Below are 26,736 nucleotides of genomic sequence, written 5' to 3'. Positions count from 1 at the left end.
GGGGTCAGACACCACGGACATGGTAATGAGCTTACATACGAACATACGAATTAGGAGCAGGAGTAGGCCACTCAACTCCTCGAGGCTGCTCCGCCATTCAATAAGTTCATGGCTGATCTGATGACTCCACATTTCCACCTACCCCCGATAACCTTCCACCCCCTTGCTTATCAAGAATCTATCTACCTCTGCCTTAAAAATATTCAAAGACTCTGCTTCCACTGCCTTTTGAGGAAGAGAATTCCAAAGACTCACAAATCTCTGAGAGAGGGTCCTCACCTCCTCACAGCGGCTCCTCATCTCTGTCTTAAATGGGCGACCCCTTATTTTTAAACAGTGACCCCTAGTTCGAGATTCTCCCACAAGGGGAAACATCCTTTCCACATCCACTCTGTCAAGATCCCTCAGGATCTTATATGTTTCAATCAAGTTGCCTCTTATTCTTCTAAATTCCAATGGATACAAGCCTAGCCTGTCCAACATTTCCTCGTAAGTAGCCCACCCATTCCAGGTATTAGTCTAGTAAACCTTCTCTGTACTGCCTCCAACACATTTACATCCTTCCTTAAATAAGGAGACCAGTACTGTACACAGTACTCCAGATGTGGTCTCACCAATGCCCTGTATAGCTGAAGCATAACCTCCCTACTTTTGTATTCAATTCCCCTCGCAATAAACGATAACATTCTATTAGTTTTCTTAATTACATGCTGTACCTGCATACTAACCTTTTGCGATTCATGCACTAGGACACCCAGATCCCTCTGCATCTCAGAGCTCAGCAGTCTGTCACCACTTAGATAATATGCTTCTTTTTTACTTTTCCTGCTGAAGTGGACAATTTCCCACTTTCCCACATGATACTCCATTTGCCAGTTATTTTCCCACTCACTTACCTATCTGTATCCCTTTGTAGCCTCCTTATGTCATCTTAAAAAGTTGAAATCGCAGCGGCTCCGTAACATGGCGCCTGTGTGTGCGAGCTGTATTTATTTACATCCACCGCCTACTTCGGCAGTGGAGTCTTAAAATGCAGCCCTTTGTATTCACATCATGCCAGATTATAGCACAGGCGTACCTTCCTGCACAACTGCACAGATGCTATTTGGTTTAGGAAACTGTTGAGCAATCTTATCATGGCAGCTCTCCTGATGTCTGCCATGTTCCTGCTCTTTTACAGCCAGGTGTGCGGGATGTTGCTGGCAGCACCCTGCCTATATGGTATCTGCTTCCAGGCCTGTTGGACCTATCTATTCTGGGATGGGTGCTCTTCAAAGCCTTTCTTTCCCTCATTTTATGCAACATAATTTCAAGCACAGCAGCTGTGAATCTGCATGGGATTGTGCATGGGCAAAAGCCTTCCATTTTCCAGGAATATGGCAACACGAACCATTGTCTTGCAGAAGATAATGAGGCCCTTTTAATGGCTACTGAATTCCTTTAAAGCTTGTTTGCTGAGCTCATGGCGATGAGTGGGAGTGGGGAATACCTAGATCATTCAGTGGAAATTTTCCAATTTGTGATCCTAATGGGGAGTTTCCCACTGAGAGCACATCAAAAATTTGTCCATGCACTGTCATGCTCTGCACACAATTATCAGAAATTTTGTGGGCCTGAATTTCCAATGTGCTGTCTTGGGGCAGAATCTTGTGAACTTTATGAAATAAGAAATAAGAAAGAATTAAGAAAGAAATGGAGGGTCAGGACCATTTCTGGGTCCCGCCTGTGAGATCTTCCCGGAGGCAGCCAATTAAGAGGCCACCTCTGGGTCTGCCAATTAAGGATGGTGGGTGGGTCCCTGATGCTACAGGCCCTATGATTGAGCCTAAAGCCTTAGAAGGATGGCAGCCCCATTGCCAGAAGTGGATGCTGCCATGTCGGAGGGGGACTGCGAGGTGCCTTCATCTTCAGGTGTCCTCTGAAGAAGTTAAGATTTAATAAAATAAATGGTGGCCACAGCTGTGAGGCCACCTCTCTGGAGGGGAAACCCTGCCACAGGATGGCTAGCGGCAGAAGTTGTGACTTGCTGATGGCTGTTACTTTGATGGGGTGGTGAGGGAGAGGTTGTTACAACAGGAGGCCTCATGGGCCCCACAGGCCAGCTACCGCCAAACCTCCTCCAGGGTTGGGAGGCCTGTCTGCTACCTGGAAGATCCCAGCAGTGTCCCTTATCGGCCCACAAATGGGCAGTTAATTATATAGATTGGCTAGCTGCTGCTACCGGGTGGGTAGCCTCTGCAGGTGATGACCTGCCTCCTGTAAGGTCACCAAATTCTTTGAAATTCCTCACAGTGCCGCCTTCAAGCTTGTGCCCCACGGGATTGGGAAGATTTCGCCCTTGGTGCACAAGGCTCCCTGCTGGCAATTAGCAAATTTATCCATATAACTGTGGAAGTTTATAACCCCAGACGTCATTTCGCCCATCATGTCTGTGCTAGTGCAATCCCACACTAATCCCATCACCCAGCTCTCTCTCTCTTGTGTCTTTCTCTGCTTCAAATATATACAATTTTCCCTCAAAAGAAGCAGTGGTTTCTGCCTCAACCATTCCCTTTAACCAAGTGTCACGCTCCTTTTTTCACTAATTCCATGTGAATAGGTTATGAATGTAATAAGCTCAAACATTCATGTTGTACTATCTCACCTAGACTATGTAGCATCAGTAATTCATATATGTGAAGGCAGCCCTCCCACCAGCAGCACTTTGTGCTTGATCCTATACTAAATTGCCAGGTAAAAACTATAAACAAAACATGGAAACTGCCTTGCTATTATGCAAATAATGCTATGCAAATATGATCCTGGATTCCATTTTTATTCTGATTTGACTTTTCATGCTGGCAAGTTTCCTTCTGTTGCAAATTCCAAATGAAGCAAAAAATGTCAGCATTTGTCATCCCGAATATTCAAACATGAATAGCGAAGTGGCATCACACTCTGCTACAATATTTATTGTTGGGATATTTCAGTCAAAGCAATATAGGGATTTCATATCTGAGAAGAAAACTACATAAAACTTTTACAACGATCAAACTGTATGCGATTCTGTCCAGCATAAGACAGGCCCATGATATTTTACTTATATTTGGAGCTAAATTCTTATTAGTATGAGGAAAATGTTTGATTTGTTTGCGGGGTGGGCGGGTCGGGAGTTGTTATAGGTTTGCAATCTGAATCATTCTGAATTTTATTTTTCTCTCGTCCTAAATGTAACTTCTAAAAGAAGCTTAAACCGCTCGGCTGAAAAAAGAAATTTTTGAAAATCTGTATGTGGTTTCCTGCAGGATACGTGTCTCAGTCTGAAAGTTTAAAACTGTACAAAAGTAAAATTACCATATAGATCTATTTCACATGATATGTATGAGAAGTGTCTTCAAAATAAAGCTGTTTGGCAAAAGAAATACAATATGCAGAATGCAAAGAAAGCCGTTGGTCCTGAGTTTACAGACAACTGAGTCCAGTCACATGATCCACGAAGTTTGTTGTGAAGTTTTCCCTGAAGTCACTCAACAAAAAAAGTTGAACAGAACAAACTAACTTCTTCCGCAAAACAAACCACACCCAGAACAACTCCTGCACGTACACAGTAAGTTTTAAATTAACTTTTTTTTGTAAGTAACAATATATTTTACTCTTTTGCAAAGCGTTCTACAATTAACCAGATTGCAGGTTGCTGTGACTGCGACTTGAGAACATTTGGTTTGTGAGGAAGGCAGCAGAGAACAAGAAGCGAAAGACAAAGAGAGCAAGACAGAGTTGAAGACTGGGCAGAGACAGAGGTAGAAATAGAGACAGGTGGCCTGATACAGACAGAAGCAGAAATTGTGGAGGAGATGCAGAGAAACTGGGGTAGGGAAGGGACGGGCATACACTCCGAATCAAACAAAGTCAGGGAGAAATAGAAACAGTCTCATCGGAGACGGAGTGAAATGGGAATAGTCAGGCGGCAACGATGCATATTGGCATAACGATTACAAATGGAAAAGGCCAGAGAGAAACAGAAACAAAAATAAAAGGAACAATAATAGGGACAGAGCTTCAGAGACAGTGTCCTTAGCCCCAGGAAAAGAAGTTGGTACTTCGGTAACAGGGAAGCTGAGCCTTGGGGGAGGGAGAAGGTCTGAGATTCAGTGACAAATATTCTAACAAATAAGGAGGGAGAGCCTGAAAGAAAAAAACATTAAGAGACTGAGAGGAAAGGGCAAGAGTCTGGCAGAGATAGGGACAGGGAACCTGAGAGACAAGAGCAGAGCGTCTCAGGCACAGAGGGAATCTGAAAGAGATGGGTAGGGATCAGCAGACTAAGAAAAAAATAGGGACAGAGTGTGAGAGGAACTTGTGGTTTGGGAGACAGAGTCCTGAACGATTCCAGAAAACCCGAGAGACTGAGACTGCGGTAACCACAAAGAGCCTGAGCAACAGGAACAGGCTCCGAGTATATTGGGTTGCAAGCGACACCCTGAGCATGGACTCGATCCCAATATCGTTTTTATGACACTGAGCCTGCCAGCTGTCCAGAGTGGAGACACCTCCAGTGGACAGTCCCACACGTGCACTTAGAAAGCTCTTTATTGGATGATTCATTCAGATTCCACCGGAAAAGGGATCATTATTCTGTTTGAAATCTATAAATTACTGTTTTACTGTGTGGAAATTGTCACATTTGGATGTTAACTAGGAAAAGTAATTTTTTTTTGTTAAAAGAGCTTCATTTTTAAATGGTAATATAATTTATTTTCTTCAACTATGTAAATATATCTGAATTTAGATTTTCTAAAGCAATTCCTGCATTAAAAGGATTTCGCTCAAACACGATTCTGTATTTTTATTGTTGTTTAGTGTGAGAGGTTGGAAGAAGTCAAACTTCGGTAAGTTTCTTTATTCACCAGTAGATCGAGGATAGTGTTCGTCAGGTGAGGGACTGCCTGTTGGTTCAGGTTTGTTTCCCCTTTTGTGTACATAACTTCTCTCCAGTTACTGCCACGCTCAGCTTGTTCAGAACTGGACTGAGGCGGGATCTGACTGCTCTCGATTTTAGACGGACCGGTTGGGAAATGTTGTAAACTCAACAGGGAACTTTAAAAATACCCTTTCCTCTCCTCATCCTCCAGTTGCTTGTGAGACCAGGTAGAGGTTGTTTCTTAGCCCTGTAACCACAGGAGGGCGTGGTGTAGACAACTTGGGTCTCAAAATAGCAAAAAGACAAAAAAAATGGTCAATTTAAAACTGGAAGTACTTCAGAAAACGTAGGTGAAGAAACTTTTGTTTGTGTTTAAATATTGGTTCCAAACACTACACGTGATTAATATTAAGCTGCCACCCACCCCTTTTGAAGATGAATACTACCAGATTATTCCTGTTCCAAGGAATGTGATTCCAGCAAAAAAATACTGCCGTGGGTAAACCATCCGTCAATGAAGACTTCACTCAGCTTTGATGAAAAAAATATTGGTTACTTATTGAGGTAAACATATGTTTGGAATTTTAAATGGATGACTGATTAGGAGTAACAGAAGTTTTTTTTAAAGGAAGAAGTTAAAACTGAGTCAATCGCGAAAAGATTGAAGAAAACAAAATCCATGAGTAGTGAAAGGATGCCACGGCCACTTTATGTGTCGTTGTTGTGGGTAAAGTAACTTTCATGGATCTTTCCTTGCAAAGCTGTTGGTCAGTGGGCATAAAACGAAGTTGTGTTCTTACACTATCCCTTTAGCAAAAGTTTTGCATCGGATATTACAAAGTTTCAGCCCGCAATGGATTTTCATATATTTAGCATTGGCACAAAAACAAACGATTGTGCTAATTTTATGGTTTTCAATTGTCAAACTTGATTTTCCATTGGGTGAAAAATAATGATTTCAGCATTGATTCTGAGCCAGCGTAAATATAATTAATGTCAGAAGATTGTTCCTAAATTTCTGATATGTACGGCCAGTGGCTGTGGCTCCCCGCTGGGAGTCTCTTGGCATTTCTTCGCGGACGAAGATTTTGGGAAGGTTGTACTCATCGGTTGCAGGCCTGCTGGTGGCGAGCCAGGCTTATCCGTGACCCGCAGATTCTCCCACAGCGGGTACCAGTGAAGGTGTAGTCACTGCTGGGGGAAATTGGATCTATCCTTCTCCTCCTTTTCTCTTTCATGCTGTTTCTTCGCTCAGTCTCCAAGGTGTCTGTAGCCCTCCTGATGTAGCATCTGCAGGCATCACGATCTATGGCTTGCGCTTCCCACTGGCGATGGTCGATGTGGCACATAGAGAGGGACTTCTTCAGGGAGTCTTTGAACTGTTTACATGGGGCCCCTCTGTTCCTTTTACCCATGGTCAGCTTTCCATCCAACACGATCTTGGGCAGGCGACTGTCGCCCATCCAGGCAACATGGCCCGCCCAACGCAGTTGGCTTTGCAGGAGGATGGCCTCGATGCTGGTGATGTTGGCTGTTTCCAGGACTTCAATGTTTGTGATGCGGTCCTGCCAGCGGATCTTGAGGATGCTGCAGAAGCAGTGCCAATGGAAACGCTGTTGAAGGCAGACATGACGGCGCCATACAGAAGAGTGGTGAGGACTATGGTTTTGTACACTTTGAGTTTGGTCTGTGCTCTGAGGCTGTGGTTGCTCCACACATGTTTATAGAGTCTGCTGAATGTTCTGTTTGCTTTTGAAAGCCTATTGTCTACTTCCTATCTATGGTGGCATCAAACAAAATGACGCTCCGCAAATAAGTAAATTGTTTGACGACATTCAGCTCGGTTCCCTCGATGACAATGCTTGGTGGTTTATATTCTTACTGGGGTGCAGGCTGATGCAGGACTTCTGTTTTCTTTAAACAGATTTTTAGTCTGAAGAGTTGTGCTGCCTCAGAAAAATGTATTGTTATATATTTTTATATATTTTCAGTCAACTGCATCTGCTGGGAGTACATAATAAGAAATGACTATTACACAGAAGGTTTACTCCCTTAGCCTTGGTCTCTCCCGAGACGCCCACAAGGCAGTGGGGTTGTTAGGGCCCCTACACAGGGGTAGGAGGATGCCGGTGGGAGGAGGGGGTGCGAGGAGGAGGGGTGGAGGGAAAGGGGTGCGAGGGGGAGCTGGGAAGGGGGCTGTAAGGGGGTGGGGGTTGCAGGGGAAGGGGGTGCAGGGGGAAGATGGTGCGAGGGGGGAGCTGGAAAGGGGTTGCGAGGGGGGGGGAAGGGGGTGCAGGTAATAAACCATTTCATCAGTTCCCACCATCGACACCGGGAAAGCTCATCCGTGTCCTCCGGGAGGTGAGCGACAGCCTCGGGCGCCGGTACCAGCAGGAATTCGCCGACATTGCGCTGCAGATGCACTACGAGCCATCTCCCATGGGCGCTTTGAAGTTGTGGCCGAGGAGCCGTTCGTGGCTTTTTGCGTGTTCGGGGCACCTTTTTCTCAAGGCTTCCCCTCTGTAATAGTCTTATTACCCTAGGGTTCCGCTGCTCCTTCTTCTCTACAATGGACTTACCGCACGCCGTGGCCGCGGACACTCTGGATGGTGTAGACAGCAGGATAGAAGATCAGAATATCACCAGCTGTACTTTGCAATTTCGTCCGGATTTCATTCAATTTCATTTAGTGCTCAATGAGGAAAACAAAGCTTTAAAGATGTCTGCAAACGCGACATGAAGTCCTGTGACATTGATCACAAGTCGTGGGAGTCAGTTGCCAGCGATCGCCAGAGCTGGCGGGCAGTCATAAAGGCGGGGCTAAAGTGTGGCGAGTCGAAGAGACTTAGCAGTTGGCAGGAAAAAAGACAGAAGCGCAAGGGGAGAGCCAACTGTGTAACAGCCCCGACAAACAATTTTTTCTGCAGCACCTGTGGAAGAGTCTGTCACTCTAGAATTGGCCTTTATAGCCACTCCAGGCGCTGCTCCACACACCACTGACCACCTCCAGGCGCTTACCCATTGTCCCTCGAGACAAGGAGGCCAAAGAGAGAATTACACAGAGGATAATCATGGATAGCTGTGGAGCATGATTTATACCCTAAGTAACTTGACACATCACAATAGTAGCGTGCAAACATTAGAAAAACGGTGACACTTTTAGCCTTGAAGGAAGTCAACAGAAATCAAATATGATATAAGTATATCAAACAATAAACAGTATAGAAAAGATAAATTCGAACTGCAAGGTAAACCATGATAGTAGGACAAAGCAGAATAGGTTCAAAATGGTGAAGGGCAAATTTAGGACTGATATCAGGAAAGTAAAATCAGTGCAAACCTTTATGTGATTTGAGCCTGAGATCAGTTTGTCTTTTTGGATAGATGAGCTAAGATGGTCAGTCCAAATGCCCACACCCCCCACCCTGCCCAGCCCACTCTCATTCATCTTGTGATCAAAATTCATTATCTAAATGTAATGAGTTAAAGACAAATGTAATGGTGGGTGAAAAGTTTATCAAGGCCTATTTTCGAGTGTGGGGGTTGCTATTTGGAATCTGGCTGTGCCTATTCCCATTGAGGCAGGCAGTGCACAAACTTTATGCTGCCTCCTCATTTCCATGATTTCTGCACACAGCCCAATGTGACCCACACTGTTGGCTGGCTGCACTCACAACAGGGAGCCTAGCAGTGGGAAAGGCTAGCATGTGTTCCAGCCTCCAGCTTGTAAAGGCAATCTGTCACTTTTTAAAGGGAAGCTGCACTGAATCACAGGAATAGCTGAATGCGATTGCTGTAAATGGGGAGAATGGAGCACCATGGCAGAGAGGGGCCACTGTGCTTCGCAAATGCTGTGGTGGAGGTCTTAGTCATGGAGGTGAACAGGAGAGATGCCATGTTACAATGGGAAACCAGAAGGCCCTCAAGGAATGCCCTCCGAAGGGAATGGGTGCAGGTGGCCATGGACGTGAACTCATAGAGCTTGCCCTTGGGGAACTGACAGCAGTGCTGGAAGAAGTTTAATGACCTCTCGGAAGTGGTTAAGGTCAGTGAGTGCAACCTCAAAGGTCATCTCATACCTACCTCACCACCAACCTCTCAAGCTACTCAATACACCACACTCTCATCACTCACCAGCAGCAGTCCCTAGCACTCAGTACTCATGCCTAACATTCAGACACTCCATTTTACCCTCACACACCTTCCAATGATGCCAGCCTCACACCCACTTATCAGTGACTCCAAATGCCTCCAGCTATTCAGCTGTGGCAGGCATGTTACCCAAACAGGTTATAACATAATTAGTGACATTCTGTCCACTCTCTTGCAGGACAAGGTAGCACAAAATACAAGGGAGCAGCAGAGATCTCTGAGGAAGCAGCACTGTCCCTGGTTCTGACATTCTCAGCCACCAGTTCAGATACTGGCGCTGTATGAACTGTGGAGGCTAGCATGTGGTGAGTCACCAGGCTGCAGCCAGGGCAGGGGGAAAGGATAGTTTGTGTGCCAGCTCATCAGAGAGTGAGGTGTGGGGGACTCAGATCAGGTGACTTCAATGAGGTGACATACAAGAGAACAGAGTGAACATGCACACTGAGATACTTGGTGCATTGGCAGACCTGCCAGATAGCCTCCTGTCACTATCAAGAAGCATGGAGTCTGGATCCAAACTGGCAGAGGTCATAGCACAGAACCCGTCCTTTTCAATGTAGAAGTGGTGGCCAACGCCATGGAAGCAGTAGCATACTTGCCCGTGATGTAGCGCCTGGTGGCCGCTGTCTCAGCGTCCACTGCAGGACAGGTGGAATCCTGCCAATGTAGCAGTGCTGCAGTGGAAGCTCAGATGGAGGTATCTGCAGTCTTTGCCAGTGAACGTTAGCAGTCTTCCAGCAGCTGTGCTGCAGCTACTGGGATAGCACTGTGTGGAAGCTCTAGGCTAAGCAAAGGTACCTGCAAGACAGGCAATAATTGAATTCACAAAGGTGAATAGTTCATTTCTGTTTGTATAATTGGATGTGCTGTTTGATAAAGATGTTAATGAAAACTATTTGATGGTGTCTTTCATTGTACAAAGCTCCGGTGGCTCCATGGCTCTCATTGTACGTGCGTTGTCTTTGCTTGGTTGGGTGGCAGAGCAGAATCACGAGCCATGTGTATGGGGGTTGCCTTTGTCTCTGCAAAGCCAGCCTTTGGTTCTCATTGGCAGTTTGAAGACAGCAGGAATGGCAGACTGCCTTGGAATGAAGACATTGTGGCTGCTGACAGGATAGCAGGCCTGTACTGACATGATGTATTGTGCGCTGTTGCATACCAATTGCACATTGATGGAATGGTAGCCCTTGTGGTTCCTATACCTCTCCTTGTTGATATGGGGTGTCCATAGAGCCACATGCATGCAATTGATAGTGCCATCAGGAATCCCACTATCCTGGCAAAGTCACATGCCCTCTCATCCTACTTCCCCCTGCTGAGGGAGAAAACAATCATAGATGTCGTCTGTACCTCAATGGATGGCGTACTGGGATATGCTGGAAATGCTACCCTCTCCCTTTTGGAAAGATCCAGGCACATAAAAGTTCAATGCTGCTGTGACTTTTATGCCTACTGGCAGCAACCTCTTCAACCTGGTGTGAGGCTCCAGGTTGGGCTGAAGGAGTTGGCACAGTTTTGTGACTGGCTCTTTGTTGAACATGAGTTGCCTCAGTTATTGCCCCTGGGTCAGGTGGAGGCTGGAGAAGTGCTCTCAAATAACCTGTGGCAGGCGTGGCCTTCTATGGAGTGCCCTTCTCCTTCTCCCTCTTTGGAGAGCTTCCCCTCTCTGCAATCTTCTCTATTTGCAGGTCACGTAGCAGACCCAGAGGCAGTGCAACCACCATCCCCATGCCTGTTGCAGAGCTGGGTCACCAAATCCTGTTGCCTTCCTGAATCTATGCAACAGCTCTCCAAAACACCTCCAAACACAAGTCACAGTACTTCCATTAACTTTGCCTAAAAAGGCGTAAGTCTATTGTACATCACTTACAAGTTAGTGGCTGACCTCTATCTAACACTCGTGGAGGTCCCTCATGCTGCTGAATGTATGTTTAGTTGTGAGTGATTAGCACAGGTGTTCAGTGAACACATGCAGAGCAAGTTAGTGAAATGAGCTTTGAATCAGCCCGAACTGCTGTTTGACGTTATGACAAGACCTCTTCTGGTGCTACAGATGCCTCTAGTACCCTTCACGGCATGAGGGGACGTAAGTGTGGCCAATGCCATTTTAGGCCTTTGGGGCTTCCATAATCAAAAAGGAAATTAAGAAAGCAAAGAGAGGGGATGAAATAATATTGGCAAGCAAAATCAAGGTGAACCAAAGATGTTACATCAATACATTAAGAGTAAGAGTATAACTAAGGAGAGAGTAGGGTCCATAAAAGACCAAAAAGGTAACCTATGTGTGGAGGTGGAAGATATTGGTTTGGTTCTTAATGAATACTTTGCATCTGTCTTCACAAAAGAGGGGGATGATGCAGATATTGTAGTTCAGGAGGAAGAGTGTGAAGTATTGGATGTGATAAACATAGGGGGAGAGGAAGTATTAATGGGATTAGCATCCTTGAGAGTTGATAAATCACCCGGGCCAGATGAAATGTATCCTCGGCTGTTAAAAGAAGCAAGAGAGGAATAGCAGAGGGTCTGACCATCATCTTCCAGTCTTCACTGGATACAGGTGTGGTGCCGGAGGATTGTAGAACTATAAACGTTGTACCTCTGTTTAAAAAGGGAGCGAAGGGTAGAACGAATAATTACAAGCCAGTCAGTCTAACTTCAGTAGTGAGCAAATTATTGGAATCTATTCTGAGAGACAGGATAAACTGTAACTTAGAAAGGCACAGGTTAATCAAGGATAGTCAGCATGGATTTGTTAAGGGAAGATCTTGTTTGATGAACTTGATCGAATTTTTTGAAGAAGTAACAAGGAAGATAAATGAGGGTAGTGCATTGATGCTGTCTACATGGATTTTAGCAAGGCTTTTGACAAGGTCCCACATGGCAGACTGGTTAAAAAGAAAATAAATCCCATGGGATCCAGGAAAATGCAGCAAGATGGATACAAAATTGGCTCAGTGGCAGGAAACAAAGAGTAATTGTTGATGGCTGTTTTAGCAAATGGAGAGCTGTTTCCACTGGTGTTCCGCAGGGCTCAATACTGGATCTCCTGCCTTTTGTGGTGTATATTAACAATTTGGACGTAAATGTAGGGGGCATGCTCAAGAAGTTTGTAGATGACACAAAGATTAGCCATGTGGTAGCTAGCGAGGGGGATAGCTGTAGGCTGCAGGAAGATATTGATGGTCTGGTCAGATGGGCAGAAAAGTGGCAAATGGAATTCAACTAGGAGAAGTGTGAGGTGATGCATTTGGGGAGGTCAAACAAGGCAAAGGAATACACAATTAATGGGAAAATACTGAGAAGTGTAGATGAAGTGATGGACCTTGGAGTGAATGGCCATAGATCCTTGAAGATAGCAGGACAGGTTGATAAGGTAGTTAAGAAGGCATATGGAATCCTTTCAATTATTAGCCGAGGTATAGAATACAAGAGCAGGGAGGTTATGCTGGAACTGTATAACTCATTGGTTAGGCCACAACTTGAGTACTGTGTGCAGTTCTGGTCACCTCATTACAGAAAGGATGTAATTGCACTAGAGAGGGTACAGAGGAGATTTACGAGGATGTTGCCAAGACTGGAAAAATGCTGCTATGAGGAAAGATTGGATAGGATGGGGTTGTTCTCCTTGTAATAGAGAAGGCTGAGGGGAGATCTGATTGAAATGTACAAAATTTTGATGGGCCTGAATAAAGTGAAGGTGAAGGTTCTATTCACCTTAGCAGAGAGGTCAGTGACTAGGGGGCATACATTTAAAGTGATTGGTAGAAAAATTAGAGGAGAGATGAGGAAAACCTTTTTCACGCAGAGGGTGGTGAGGGTCTGGAACTCACTGCCTGAAAGGGTAGTAGAGGCAGAAACCCTCAACTCATTCAAAAGGAGTCTGGATATGCACCTCAAGAGCCGTAATCTGCAGGGCTATGGACAAAATGCTGGAAGGTGAGGTTAGAATATGTTTTTTGGTGAGCACAGACACGATGGGCCAAGTGGCCTCTTTCCATGCTTTAAACTTTATATGATTCTATTCTATAGTGCCAGTGATATTACGGAGCCCAGTTTCGCAGCCAGTGTGTTATTCTTCCTGCTGAATAGTTTTGGTGCACCTGCAAGCTATGTAACTACTACTGAGGCTGCTGCTGGGGAGGGTGGGTTTATACTTTGAATATTCTCTTAAAACAGAATTTCAAGGGAAAACCAGTTTCAGTGTTTAGAATATGTTGCGATAATATATGCAAATCATTTCAAGGATAATATGCACATACTCATGTAATTACAGAAATTGATACAAGCAGTGATGAGAAATGAATAGTAAACAAATTAGGGAAATACAAGAGTTATTTGGAGTCTGTTATTCTGTTGTATTTTCAGTTATCTTTTGGAAATTATTTTCCCCTTCCATGTTTCAATCCATGGTGTGCAATATCCTCTGAGGAATTGAATGAGCAGATGACCTGCTCATAGATCTTGGACATGAGTAGTTGGTAACTGGCCACTGCAAACTATATGGGAGTTATGCACTCCCCCATATATATCCATCGTTAAGCAGGATGGTTGTACAGTGTATTGATATTTCAGCATGCAGTCCCACTGAATGGTGGAAGATAGGTTTCATTACTGCAATTCCCAATACCATCATTTCTCTAAGTTTGTCTGTTGTGTTCGAGGAAGAATACAGAGTGAATGTTTGATAAAGAGTAGGATTAAGAGGAGGAAAAAAGAGAGAAAACTTCTTAGCAGTGAAACAAAAAATGTTTCAGGAACTTTACAGAATACTCCACAGTGATCTTATTGAATTTTCTTTCTCTGAGGAAGTGCCTGGCTTGATGACTTTACCAAGAATGGGAACGTCCTATGTGAGGACTTATGGAAGTGTGCCTGTTATGATAAAGAGGAGAATTTCTGTTTTTACTTTATATGTTTGATTGAAAAACTAAGGTCAAAGTAGAGGTAGTTGGCTCTTCATTATATCTAACACGAAAGAAAGGTAGGCATGCTGTCTGCAGAAACCAAGCAAGGCTAATTGATTTGGGAGTAAGTCAATATTAAGGGGTTTTGTTCGAGGTGAAAATTCAAGTGTTAGCCGTTAGGGCATCAGTAGATGTTCAGAATCTATAAAATGTGTGATTAATTTCTTAATAAAATTCCATACAATAATGCCTATGCATTGTGTCCTTTATCACAGCTGACTTCAGAGGCTCTAGGATTTATTTGACTATGGGATCCTACATTAGGGACCAGATTTACTGGCTCACTGCTCAGGCACTAGAAGTGCAGCAGGACAGGACTTGTATTTTTTGCTTGGAAAGGCAGTTGTCCCTGTCCCAACTGAGATTGTTTTAATGTTTGGTGTTTAAAGCATGTAGCTGGAAAAGTGCCAGAGAGGCACTTGCACTGAAGAGGTACCAGATAATTCACTGCGATTTTGATGGGGGGAGGCCAAAGTGCTATTCAGGTTGAATATTAGGATAAAAAAAACCATACTTCCAAGCAAGGAATCCATAACTGATCTCTCCTCATTTTCTTTGGGGCCTTCAGATTTATACAGTGGCCAGGGTAGGATGGGTTTATTGGGTTAAAAGCACATCATTGCCATTTTTGCAGATGCAGCCTTATCCTGCTCCAAACTGTGTCATAGCTATCTTGCAGGTGTTAACTATCACTGTGAATATCAATGGTAAACAAATTGCTTGATTCTTAAGCACTAATATGTTATTTTGATAAAAATAATGACCTAGAGTTTCCACATATCTTCTACCCAGATATCAGTGCAATCTGGTGGAATTGACTGAAATAGCACAAATGATTGAAGAATTTAAAATGCAAGTGACATTTCCCATAACTATTTCCACTCAAGTTGCTGCTGGTTTAAAAATCAATTTGCCTGAAGGAATCTCCACCCACAAAACTGGCCAGGCCCCCAGGTTGGCATAGTGAGTTACTGCTAAATGCACCTGTTTGGGCCTGTTCATCATAATGTACCTACAATTTCAGGCAGGCAGGCATCCATGGTCCTATTTAACCATTATTAATGACATGCAGCTGCAGTGACCAGTAGTCAATTGAAGCCTCACCCAGGTCTATTTCTAATGTTGATGCTACAATTATTTTCAATTATTTTGCATTCAATTTAAAAGAGTTCAATATCAGTCAATTGATCTGAGGTTGGTAGATAACACCTGTAAGCAGCAGTCAACTGAAACCACTGATTGGTCTGTTTCCTCATCTGCAGCAATTATTTGAACAAATTTTCAGTTTAAATTTATTTAATTCTGACGCTTTGAGGCCCCATTGGCCATGTTCCAGCCAATAATCAATTATGATTGATAACGTTGTTCAATTGTGCTGATTTGTGGGAGATTTTATGTTTGGATTTATGAAAATAAGTTTGAACAGATATTCAGGCATAACTTCACTTTGGCAACACTGGCACAGTGTGCCATGCATTCCAGGTGCACTTTCCCAATTGTACACCCAGCAGAAACTCGAGTCCAACAAATTTACCCCCAAAATTGAGTCAATTTGCTCAATGTTATTGGGGCTGCATTTCATCTTACTATTGTCGCATTTTTTGGCAGGAATGGGCTGATAACAAAACAAACGGCCAAAAAAAATCTTCCCACCAATGGACCACCATCTTCAAGCCCGTTGCAATTTTGGAGTGGTCCCAAATGGGCAGGAACTTCATCAATGTATTTAAATTGGGACCTTAAATATATTTAGGATCTTGATGCAATTTTACTCATCCACTGGGTGGATGACATGCTGCACAAGCCCCGCCCACTGGAACTGGACAAATAGCAGCCTAACTAGCAGGCCTTCAAGTGACTGGTGAAGGCCATTCCAAAAACAGTAAGGTTAAGATTTTTTGAATGATTTTTGGGAGACCAGGAGGAGCATGCTTTGCCTGATTCCACAAAAATCATCCTGTCCACTGCCAGCTCGGTTCCATGAAGAAGCCATTAAATTTCATGTCTCCTTCGTCCCCCTCTCCCCAGCCCCCCTCTGATTGACAACCTGCCTGCCAATGCTCATTTAGCACTGGCAACTTGGCAGTTTTATTATGATGAAGCCAATGACCAAAATCACTGAGCTTTCCCCACGGAACCACATCATGCTGGCACTGCAATTGAGCCACCTACTGTCTGCCCAGTTTGAAATTCACCCCCATTGTGTTGCGAAGTTATTAATTTATTATTTGTTAATGCAGGAAAAATGAGAAAGAAGAATTCTAAAACGTTTGGATGTACATTCTCAAGAAAGTTTAGAGGGGTCACTCAGCCTGAGGTCAAGCCTGACACGACGCTTCTGGAACCTGAAAATAAGACTAGTTGCAAGGTAAAGTAATGGTTTTCAAACCCTGACTGTGTTCACATTTGTAATAAGAATACTTATATTACTCTGTAGCTGAGAAAAATGAGAGTTTTATAACAAGTACATTACTTGAGTTATCAGGCAATACCATTTTGCTAAAACCATTATGGAATAAACACTAACAATGATAATGGCCTGGATTATCCTCAACTCCCGCTCTGCTGCCAGAAATATGGCACAGTGGGACTTTCAGCTGCCTGTCAGGTGGGCCTGTGACCCAGGCCTGTTTCTTGAGTCATGAGCATATTGAGGTTGTCACCAAATTTGGGGTGCCTGCCTCAGGGTGAGGTATGGTGGGGGAGTGTGGAGGTACATGGTATGTGCTCCAGTGGCTTCCCACAAGATAGCATGGCTGGCAGTGTCCACTGAAGAGGATAACATATCTAGCGAGTTTTAAAAATATACAAACATAAGAAATAGGAGCATGAGTAGGCCAAGTAAGGTAAATATCACCTTCCATATATGTGTTTATTCAACAAAAGGGATGAATAGTGTTCATAGTGTCACCAATAACTTGCATTTCTGTAGCAGTCCTCATGCAGGAAAACAAAGCAGTTTTCTTTAAGGAGGAAAAACACAATGGATGTAAGCAGGAAGGGTAAAAAAGGAAATCAAGATAATGGTGGGGGCAAAACCATGGTAAAGAAAAAGTCTTTTCAAAGTATTATTTTAAGCATGGGGGGATGTGGCGCAGAAATTAACCAAAAATTTTTAGAGGATAGGAGGTTGAATGCACATGGATGATGGCATAGTAAGTCATATATCCAAATTTGCTGATTATACAAAGTAAGGCGGCACTGTAGACAGTCTAGATGATAGCTGGGGCCTTATCAGATATCTTTGCAGCATCCTTAAACACGGGTGAGGTCCCGGAGGACTGGAGAATTGCTAATGTTGTCCCCTTGTTTAAGAAGGGTAGTAGGGATAATCCAGGTAATTATAGACCGGTGAGCCTGATGTCAGTGGTGGGGAGGCTGCTGGAGAAGATACTGAGGGATAGGATCTATTCCCATTTGGAAGAAAATGGGCTTATCAGTGATAGGCAACATGGTTTTGTGCAGGGAAGGTCATGTCTTACCAACTTAATAGAATTCTTTGAGGAAGTGACAAAGTTGAATGATGAGGGAAGGGCTGTAGATGTCATATACATGGACTTCAGTAAGGCATTTGATAAGGTGCCCCATGGTAGGCTGATGGAGAAAGTGAAGTCGCATGGGATCCAGGGTGTACTAGCTAGATGGATAAAGAACTGGCTGGGCAACAGGAGTCAGAGAGTAGCAGTGGAAGGGAGTTTCTCAAAATGGAGACGTGTGACCAGTGGTGTTCCACAGGGATCCGTGCTGGGACCACTGTTGTTTGTGATATACATAAATGATTTGGAGGAAAGTATAGGTGGTCTGATTAGCAAGTTTGCAGACGACACTAAGATTGGTGGAGTAGCAGATAGTGAAGGGGACTGTCAGAGAATACAGCAGAATATAGATAGATTGGAGAGTTGGGCAGAGAAATGGCAGATGGAGTTCAATCAGGGCAAATGCGAGGTGATGCATTTTGGAAGATCCAATTCAAGAGTGAACTATTCAGTAAATGGAAAAGTTCTGGGGAAAATTGATGTACAGAGAGATTTGGGTGTTCAGGTCCATTGTTCCCTGAAGGTGGCAACACAGGTCAATAGAGTGGTCAAGAAGGCGTACGGCATGCTTTCCTTCATCGGACGGGGTATTGAGTACAAGAGTTGGCAGGTCATGTTACAGTTGTATAGGACTTTGGTTCGGCCACATTTGGAATACTGCGTGCAGTTCTGGTCGCCACATTACCAAAAGGATGTGGATGCTTTGGAGAGGGTGCAGAGGAGGTTCACCAGGATGTTGCCTGGTATGGAGGGTGCTAGCTATGAAGAGAAGTTGAGTAGATTAGGATTATTTTCATTAGAAAGGCGGAGGTTGAGGGGGGACCTGATTGAGGTGTACAAAATCATGAGAGGTATAGACAGGTTGGATAGCAAGAAGCTTTTTCCCAGAGTGGGGGATTCAAATACTAGGGGTCATGAGTTCAAAGTGAGAGGGGAAAAGTTTAGGGGGGATATGCGTGGAAATTTCTTTATGCAGAGGGTGGTGGGTGCCTGGAACGCGTTGCCAGCGGAGGTGGTAGATGCGAACACGATAGCGTCTTTTAAGATGTATCTAGACAGATACATGAATGGGCAGGAAGCAAAGAGATACAGACCCTTATAAAATAGGCGACATGTTTAGATAGAGGATCTGGATCAGCGCAGGCTTGGAGGGCCGAAGGGCCTGTTCCTGTGCTGTAATTTTCTTTGTTCTTTGTTCTTTGATAGCATAAAATTGCAAGGAGATATTGACAGACTCGGTGAGTGGGCAAAACTGTGGCAGATGGAATTCAATGTGGGCAAGTGTGAGGTTATCTATTTTGGAACATAAAAGGATAGAGCAGGGTACTTTCTAAATGGGAACAGGTTAAGTACAGTGGATATCCAAAGAGATTTGGGGGTTCAGGTGCTTGGATCTTTAAAATGCCATGAGCAAATGCATAAAATAATCAAAAAGGCTAATGGAATGCTAGTCTTTATATCTAGAGGATTGGAGTATAAAGACACAGAGGTTATGCTGCAGCTGTACAAAACCCTGGTTAGACCCCACTTGAAGTACAGTGAGCAGTTTTGGGCACCACACCTTAGAAAGGATGTATTGGCCTTGGAGGGAGTGCAACATAGGTTTACAAGAATGATACCTGGACTGCAGGGGTTAAGTTACATGGAAGATTACACAAATTAGGCCTGTTTTCGCTAGAATTTAGAAGGTTAAGGAGTGGTCTGATCGAAGTCTTCAAGATATTAACAGGAAAAAACAGGCTAGAAAAAGATAAACTATTTCCACTGGTTGGAGATTCTAAAACTAGGGGGCATTGTCTAAAAATTAGGAGCAGACCGTTTAGGAGAGATGTTAGGAAGCACTTCTTCACGCATAGGGTGATAGAGGTTTGGAACTCTCTCCCACAAACAGCAGTTGAAGCTAGAACAGTTGTTAATTTTAAATCTGAGATAGATAGATTTTTGTTAAGCAAAGATATTAAGGGATATGGGCCAAAGGCAGGTATATGGAGTTAGGCCGCGGATCAGCCATGATCTCATTGAATGGCGGGACAGGCTCGAGGGGTTGAATGGCCTACTCCTGTTCCTATCTTCCAATGTTCCTGTCTACCACTGGTAGTGTAGAAAGAGCAGAGAACAAGCAGTGTTAGAGGAATTGGGAGTGTATGCAGTGATAAAAGCCTGGAGGCAATCAGGAGGGTGTGGTGATACAAGGGTATGGAGGGTCAAAGGATCATAGAAAATAGGAGCAGGAGTAGGCCAATTGGCCCATCAAGCCTGCTCCACCATTTAAACAGATCATGGCTGATCATCTACATCTACACCATTTTTTCTCACTATCCCCATAGCCCTTGATGTAGTGAGTATTCAGAAATCTATTGATTTCTGTTTTGTACATGCTCAATGATTGAGCTTCCACAGCCCTCTGGGGTAGAGAATTCCACAGATATAGATAACAGTTTTAAAATTCCTCAGGTGTGGAGAACCAGTCATCTTTGAAGAGTTGGTGCTGGGTACTATGGGACATTGTGTGACTGAGGTTGCAAACTATGTTATTTTGAATGAGTCGTAACTTGTTGAAGGCTAAGGTAGGAAGGACCATAAGGAAAGTGGTAAACTTGAGTTTCAAGATGAATAATGAACTTCTGCATTCTGTAAGTCAGCCTGAGGGAGCAGCTGTTCTGGTTTCTTCAACATTAAACTGGAAGTGGTCCATTCAGATCTGCTGGTGCATCACATGGTCAATTAGTAAGTGTTTTTAAGCTTATGGCCTGCAGGTTTGAAATCATTTAGGTGACTGTTGTATCGGGAAATTAGTCAGGGTGAAGGACCATCCAGGATTTGAGGGGACAAGAGCACTGAAGGAGGTGAATCAATTGTAGAGCTGATGAGCTGAAGCATAGATATAATTGCAGGTGGTAGACCAGAGGAGAGGCAGTTTAGAGTTAGAGAGGACACATGAGACTGAATTGGCAGTGGTGGAAGTAAGTGACAGTGAAGGAGGTTGCTTGTGAATGGAAAAATGAAGATGAGGATGTATTCAGAGAGCTCCCAGTCGAGGGTAGAGAACTGTGAGGCCAGATATGATGACATGCTGAGTATGTGTAGGGGAGGGGGGATTTTCTTGATGTGGAGAGGGAGATGAGTAGAGCAAGAAAGTCAGCAAAGGTCAGTTTAAATGGAGATTAAAATCACTAAGGAAAAGGAGTCACTCAGTGCCAAGAAAGCAGAATTACTCAGACAGGAGGTTTTGGTAACAAAATCCCTTGGATGCTTAGGGAAGCAGCAGGCAAGTATAATCCTAAAGAATAAATGGAAGAGGTGGTGGAGAAGAAGTTTTTCAGTTATGGAGAAGTAGCCAGAGGACTAGTGATGTGCCGAACAGGATCTAGAGAACGACACTTTGACACTGCAGTGACATGAATGAGGGACTTGATGGAACCTAAAGCCAGATGAGATTGCCTTGGTCAAAGGGAAGTTTTCAGTCAGGCTCAGGATATTGATACCTGCCTCCAAGATGAGATCAGATTGGGCTGGCTTTACTCGCAATAGTGTGAACAATTTACAAGATGAGTTTGGGGAAAATGGTTGGTTGTCAGCTTGACAGGTCAGGACAGATGTTGTGAGATTCTTGGCAGAGGAGGGATTGATAAACTTGCAAGCAAAGAATGAAATGGGAAGGATGTTTGAGAGATTAATTCCAGAGTATCGAAGCAGTTGAGAAATGCATCAGTCAGGGAATTGAGACAGTTAAGGTTGTAATACAGCTATAGGCAAGTGCTGTGAGAAATGTGGCAAAGGATGCCCAGATTGAGGCAGTTTGTTAATCCAGTAGAATAAGTACTTAGAGCAGCAGAAGGAGAAGAACTTAGCTTAAAGAACAGAGTAGTCATGGAACAGTTGGTTGGGAGGCTTGGGGATGCAAAGAAGGCAAAAATAAGGGTGAGATAGATGAGAGGGGGAGGAAAAAGGAGAGAGCAAGGTCAGGAAGAGGAAAGTGGAAAAATAGAGCTGATGATTCTTGGCAGCTGCCATATGCGCATGCGATGGAGCAAGAGCTTTGAGGTTGCAGCATTAAAGTTCAGGTGCAAGAGGATGAGGAAGTCTATTTACTGGAGCTTTGGGAATGGTGACTAGCATCACTGGCTGAGTTGACAATTCGGTGTCAGGAATCTGTTGGCTGGAGGCAGGGCCTTCATAATTCATATTCTGTGAATCCAAAGTTGGATTTAAAATAGTCATCACATAATTTAGCACATAATCACTCTTCATAATAACTGATGTTTTCGTGTTGATTCCCCATTTCACATAATGGGAAAAATGGATGACAGATGGAGGTAATTTTCTATGTAAACACTAATGGTGAGGATCCTTGATTATTGCCAGTACATCTGAAAAATTCTTGGGTACATTGCTGGTAATTTTTGGGATGTTCATTGGCCATGGGCAAGGTTCCACATCACTGACATGCACTTGGAACATGTAGACTTGAGTTGAAGAGATAGAAATTCAATTGCATTTTTCTGGTGTTAAATCACTGTTCCACATGATAATTTCACTGTAGCACATGTTGTGCTGGAAGTGCACATGAAATACATTCATTACACCTCTCTGAAATTAGGGCTTGCCTTTAAAATATGCAAAGAGAAGGCCAGTGTCTGAATTAGGACCGTTTTGAGAACAGATTGAAGGAATGTATGATGCTCTGTAAGCCCCTATTCATGCTCTTTTTCGTGGATTGAAAGCCTGAGGAGATGTTAGACCCCAGAGGCATGATAGCTGAAAACTGAATGCCCAGTGAAGCTGTCACCAAAGGCTTCATCATTGTGGATCTCACTGCAATGTTCATAGAGCTGACCACTCACTCCACGGTTGACTGCGTGGGCTGAAAGTCATGCTGGATAACCCACACAAGCTGAAGCTGGACTCCTCCATACACTTTGCCATTGTATGCTGGCAGGCTTCCCAGTGCACTTAAAAGGACCTGGTGTATAGAAATTAGTTTTTTGAAGTAGGCAAGTGTTCTCTGGATCTTTATCTGTGTCTTCTGCAGCAGGGCTAAGGTGCAAGCTCTTCCTCAAGCAGTCTGTTTGTTGAGTTGTTCCTCCATCCATACTCTTGCATACTATGCTGGGTGAGTGTCCCTGTTCAAATCGCTCCAGCTTATCCCACATAGTACTCATAGTGTCAGTCTTTGAGCTAATACTTGTTTAGTTAAGCAAAAACAAGAAATGCTGGAATCACTCAGCAGGTCTGGCAGCATCTGTGGAAAGAGAAGCAGAGTTAACGTTCCGGGTCACTGACCCGAAACGTTAACTCTGCTTCTCTTTCCACAGATGCTGCCAGACCTGCTGAGTGATTCCAGCATTTCTTGTTTTTGTTTCAGATTTCCAGCATCCGCAGTATTTTGCTTTTATACTTGTTTAGTTAAGATTGAGTGACACTGTCTTATCATGCATGCTGCCCTCTTCCAGCTCCTCAGCCTCTGAATGATGTACAATTGTTTCACCTAAAAGGGAATAAAGAAACAAGGATTAAGATTTAGTGTCAAGGATAAGCGTACATAGGATTACATAGGATATATGGCACAGAAATAGGCCATTCAGCCCAACCAGTCCATGCTGGTGTCTTTGTCTATTCGAGCCTCCTCTCATCTTTCCTCATCTAATCTATTATCATAATCCTCTATTCCCTTCTCCCTGATATGCTTATCTAGCTTCCCCTTAAATGCATCAATACTATTTGCTTCAACCACTCCCTGTGGTAGTGAATTCACATGCTCACCATTCTTTGGGTAAAGAAGTTTCTTCTGAATTTCCAATTGGATATCTTGGTGAGTAACTTATAATGATGACCTCTAATTATGTTATGCCCCACTAGAGGAAACATTCTCTCTGTATCCACGCTTATTAAAACCTTTCATAATTTTCAAGACCTCTATTTGGTCACCTCTCAGCCTTTTTTCAAGAGAGAAGAGATCCAGCCAGCCAATCCTCTTCTGATATGTATATCCACACATTTCTGGTATCTTCCTTGTAAATCTTCTCTGTACCCTCTCTAGTGCCTCTATATCCCTTCTATAATATGGCAATCAGAACTGCACACAGTATTTTAAGTGTGGTCTAACGAAGGTTCGATACAGGTTTAGCATAACCTCCCTACTTTTCAATTCTATCCCTCTAGAAATAAAGCCTAGTGCTTAGTTTGCTTTTCTTATGGTCCTGCTAACCTATGGTGCAATTTTTAGCAGAGGCAGATGAGTGACTGCTAGATACTGCTGCACTTTGTCTTGCATGTGAGGGTGAGATTTCAGTCAGTAGAGAAAGAGTATAAATAGTCAAGAACCCTGCAAGACATGTCCTCCAGCCTTGTCTCTTGCATCTGATGCAACGCATTCCTATATTCTGTGACAGCCTCCTAGATCTGCGAAAGGACCTAACTGGACACTTGCTGTCAACGCTGCTTTGTCTGAAAGCTTGCCCTGCAAGAAAGAAAGGAGACTGTTAGTGGTCACCTCGTGAGATATTTGATTTGTTAAACAAAAAACTGTATTTTTTTTTAAACAAAGAGTGTGTGGTTGCATGTGAGCGAGAGCAAAAAATTATTAGTGCTCTGATTATCCATCCGCTTTTCTATAAATTTTGGAAAATTTATTAAGCTGAGAAGAGAAAGAAAGACAGTGAAGGAAAAAGGAGTGACTATCTTTTTTAAATAATTTTTAATAATACATATTACATTTCTAAGCTATCTCCATCTGAGTTTATTTGATAGTTAAAAAAGGTCAATGCTCATCACTTGGTTAAGAACATAAGAACTAGGAGCAGGAGTAGGCAATTCAGCCCCTCGAGCCATCTCCGCCATTCAATACGATCATGGCTGATCTCATCTTGGCCTCAACTCCACTTTCCTGCCCATTCTCCATAAACCTTCAACCCATTTCTAATTAAAAAATCTGTCTATCTCTTCCGTAAATTTACCCAATGTCCCGGCATCCACCACACTCTGGGGTAGTGAATTCCAGAGATTCACGACCCTTTGAGAGAAGTAATTTCTCCTCATCTCTGTTTTAATTCTGCTACCCCTTATCCTAAAACTATGACCTCTTGTTCTAGATTGCCCCACAAGAAGGTAAGGGTGAAGTTATTTACAGTGTAGCAAGGAGGATGCAGGATACAAGGTGTAAGCAGGTAGTTTAAAGGGAAAGAAGAGACAAACTAAGCAAAGAAAAAGCAGTAAGCAAAATTTTAAAAAGTGAAGTGTATTTATAGCAACAAAAGAAAAGTACCAAAATGTTTGTCTTGACCTATGAATTGCCCATCTTCTGGAAAGTATGTTCCAGGAATCTTTCCTCCCTCTGTGCTAACGTTCAGCAGTTCTCGACCTGAGCAGTGCAACCTTCTAAACCTTTACACAAATGTATTCCTCCTGTGAATTCAGGAAGACCCACATCATGTATGTCATCACTAGCTGAAGCAATTGCTGTTTTTGTACTTATGCACACAAAAAGTGCACTAACCACAAGACTAATTATAGAAAAAAAGTACCTAATGAGTGCTGGCCCTATGCATTGAAGCCAAATGCCATTTCGTGCTGGTTCTAAATTAAGCCCTAACTCCCTCCCTTAAATGTCATCCATTTGATTTCTTAATATAAACATTAGAAACAAGAAACTTATTGTAATTGGTAGATAGAGGGGTAGGTGTGAAAAAAAAATCTAAGTGCATTCTTGGGTTTTGGTGAAGAAAAACAGTTCACTTATCTGCCTTATCCTTCACCTCACGGTAACAGTTTTGTAGGACTGAGTTATGAATAAAGACTGGAAAAACATGAACCCCTGCTTTGAAAGAAGCAACTTAGAATGGATCCATAGTTTCAAATTAAACCCTAACAGAAGGTCGAGTGAAGACTAGTAAAAGGCAAATTTGGGATTGATGTCAGGAAGTTCTTCATATAAGAGTGATTGCCACATAGAATGGGCTTTTAGGTATTGGAGGGAAAACCCTATATAAGAAACTGTTTGATGCTGTGATGGAGGACTATAGGATCTTTTCTGATGGCTGACTTAGGATGAACTGAATGCCTTCCTTTTACATCTTGATGATATACAAATGGAATTTTATCACAGACAGCTATGATAGAATTTCACAGCAAGGTGTCCCATTATGTCTGTGCCAGCTGTCTGAAAGAACTATCTTGATCTAATTCCCTTTAAAATATTATTCAATACTTATCCACTTTTCTAATAAAAGCTATTATGGATTCTGTTTCTATCACTGTTTCTGGGAGAGACTTCCATGTAATAAGATAAGACAAGAAATCGGAACAGGAGTAGACCATATGGCCTCTTGAGCCTGCTCTACTATTCAATGAAATCATGACTGATCTTCTGCCTCAACTCCACTTACCCGCCCACTCTCCATACTCCTGGATTCCATGAAAGGCCAATAATCTGTCTATCACAGTTTTGAATATACTCAACAATGGAGTATCCATAATCCTGTTGAGTAGAGAATTCCAAAGATTCAAAGCCCTCTGAGTGAAGAAATTTCATTTTATCTCAATCATACATGATTGACCCCTTATGCCGAGTCTCTGCCCCAGTGTTGTACATTACCCAGCCAGGGAACCATTCAGTGTCTACCCTATCAAGCCTCTTCAGAATCTTGTATGTTTTAATGAGATCACCTCTCACTTCTAAACTCCAGAAAGTATAGGCCCAATTTGCTCAGCCTATCATCATAGGACAACCCTCTCATCCCAGGGACCAATCTAGTGAACTTTCACTGTACTGGCTCCAATGCAAGTATATCCTCCCTTAAATAAATATGGAGACTAACACGACACACAATGGGCAGTATTTTATGGTCTCCCTCATGGTGAGTTTGGAGGACTATCATACAGCACAAAAGGCAATTTGGGATTTTGCGCATAGACCAATTGATAGGGACTATATCCTCCAACCATCTGAAGCCAATTCTTTGCATGAACTGCCCATTCCAGGGTAGCTGTTAACTTGTAGTGTGATTGATCAGCTAAGATTGTATGCAGTATTTTATCGATCACCACACAATTCCTTTCACAGAGTCCACTGCTGAAAGGACTTCCAGCTGCGGTATTCATGACCATAATTTTCATGTTTTCACGCATGTCTCTAAACTCATTGGCAAATTCCCTTCCGTTATCAGTCAGGAACTTAGCTGGTGCC

At 43.2% G+C, this 26,736-nt stretch overlaps 1 protein-coding gene across 7 annotated transcripts in view; it reads left to right on the top strand.

The window, feature by feature from the left end:
• The first annotated feature begins 3,483 nt into the window (after nucleotides 1-3,483).
• Nucleotides 3,484-26,736, top strand: part of st18 (ST18 C2H2C-type zinc finger transcription factor) — a 476,845-nt gene continuing 453,592 nt past the window's right edge. For 4 of the 7 annotated variants that reach the window (XM_068031824.1, XM_068031830.1, XM_068031826.1 and 1 more), the window contains exons 1-2: nucleotides 3,485-3,586; nucleotides 16,257-16,384. In XM_068031824.1, the coding sequence (XP_067887925.1) occupies nucleotides 16,262-16,384 (123 nt within the window). In that variant the 5' untranslated portion in view covers nucleotides 3,485-3,586; nucleotides 16,257-16,261. Of the gene's footprint in view, nucleotides 3,587-5,565; nucleotides 5,628-16,256; nucleotides 16,385-26,736 lie in introns of those variants that run through there. The other 3 variants (XM_068031828.1, XM_068031829.1, XM_068031825.1) reach the window with 2 other exon arrangements.

The sequence above is a fragment of the Heterodontus francisci genome, chromosome 5, assembly GCF_036365525.1.
Source record: "Heterodontus francisci isolate sHetFra1 chromosome 5, sHetFra1.hap1, whole genome shotgun sequence".
Lineage (NCBI taxonomy): Eukaryota > Metazoa > Chordata > Chondrichthyes > Heterodontiformes > Heterodontidae > Heterodontus > Heterodontus francisci.
The sequence above is the reverse complement of the archived record's forward strand: the minus strand, read 5'-3'. Positions and strand labels throughout refer to the sequence as shown.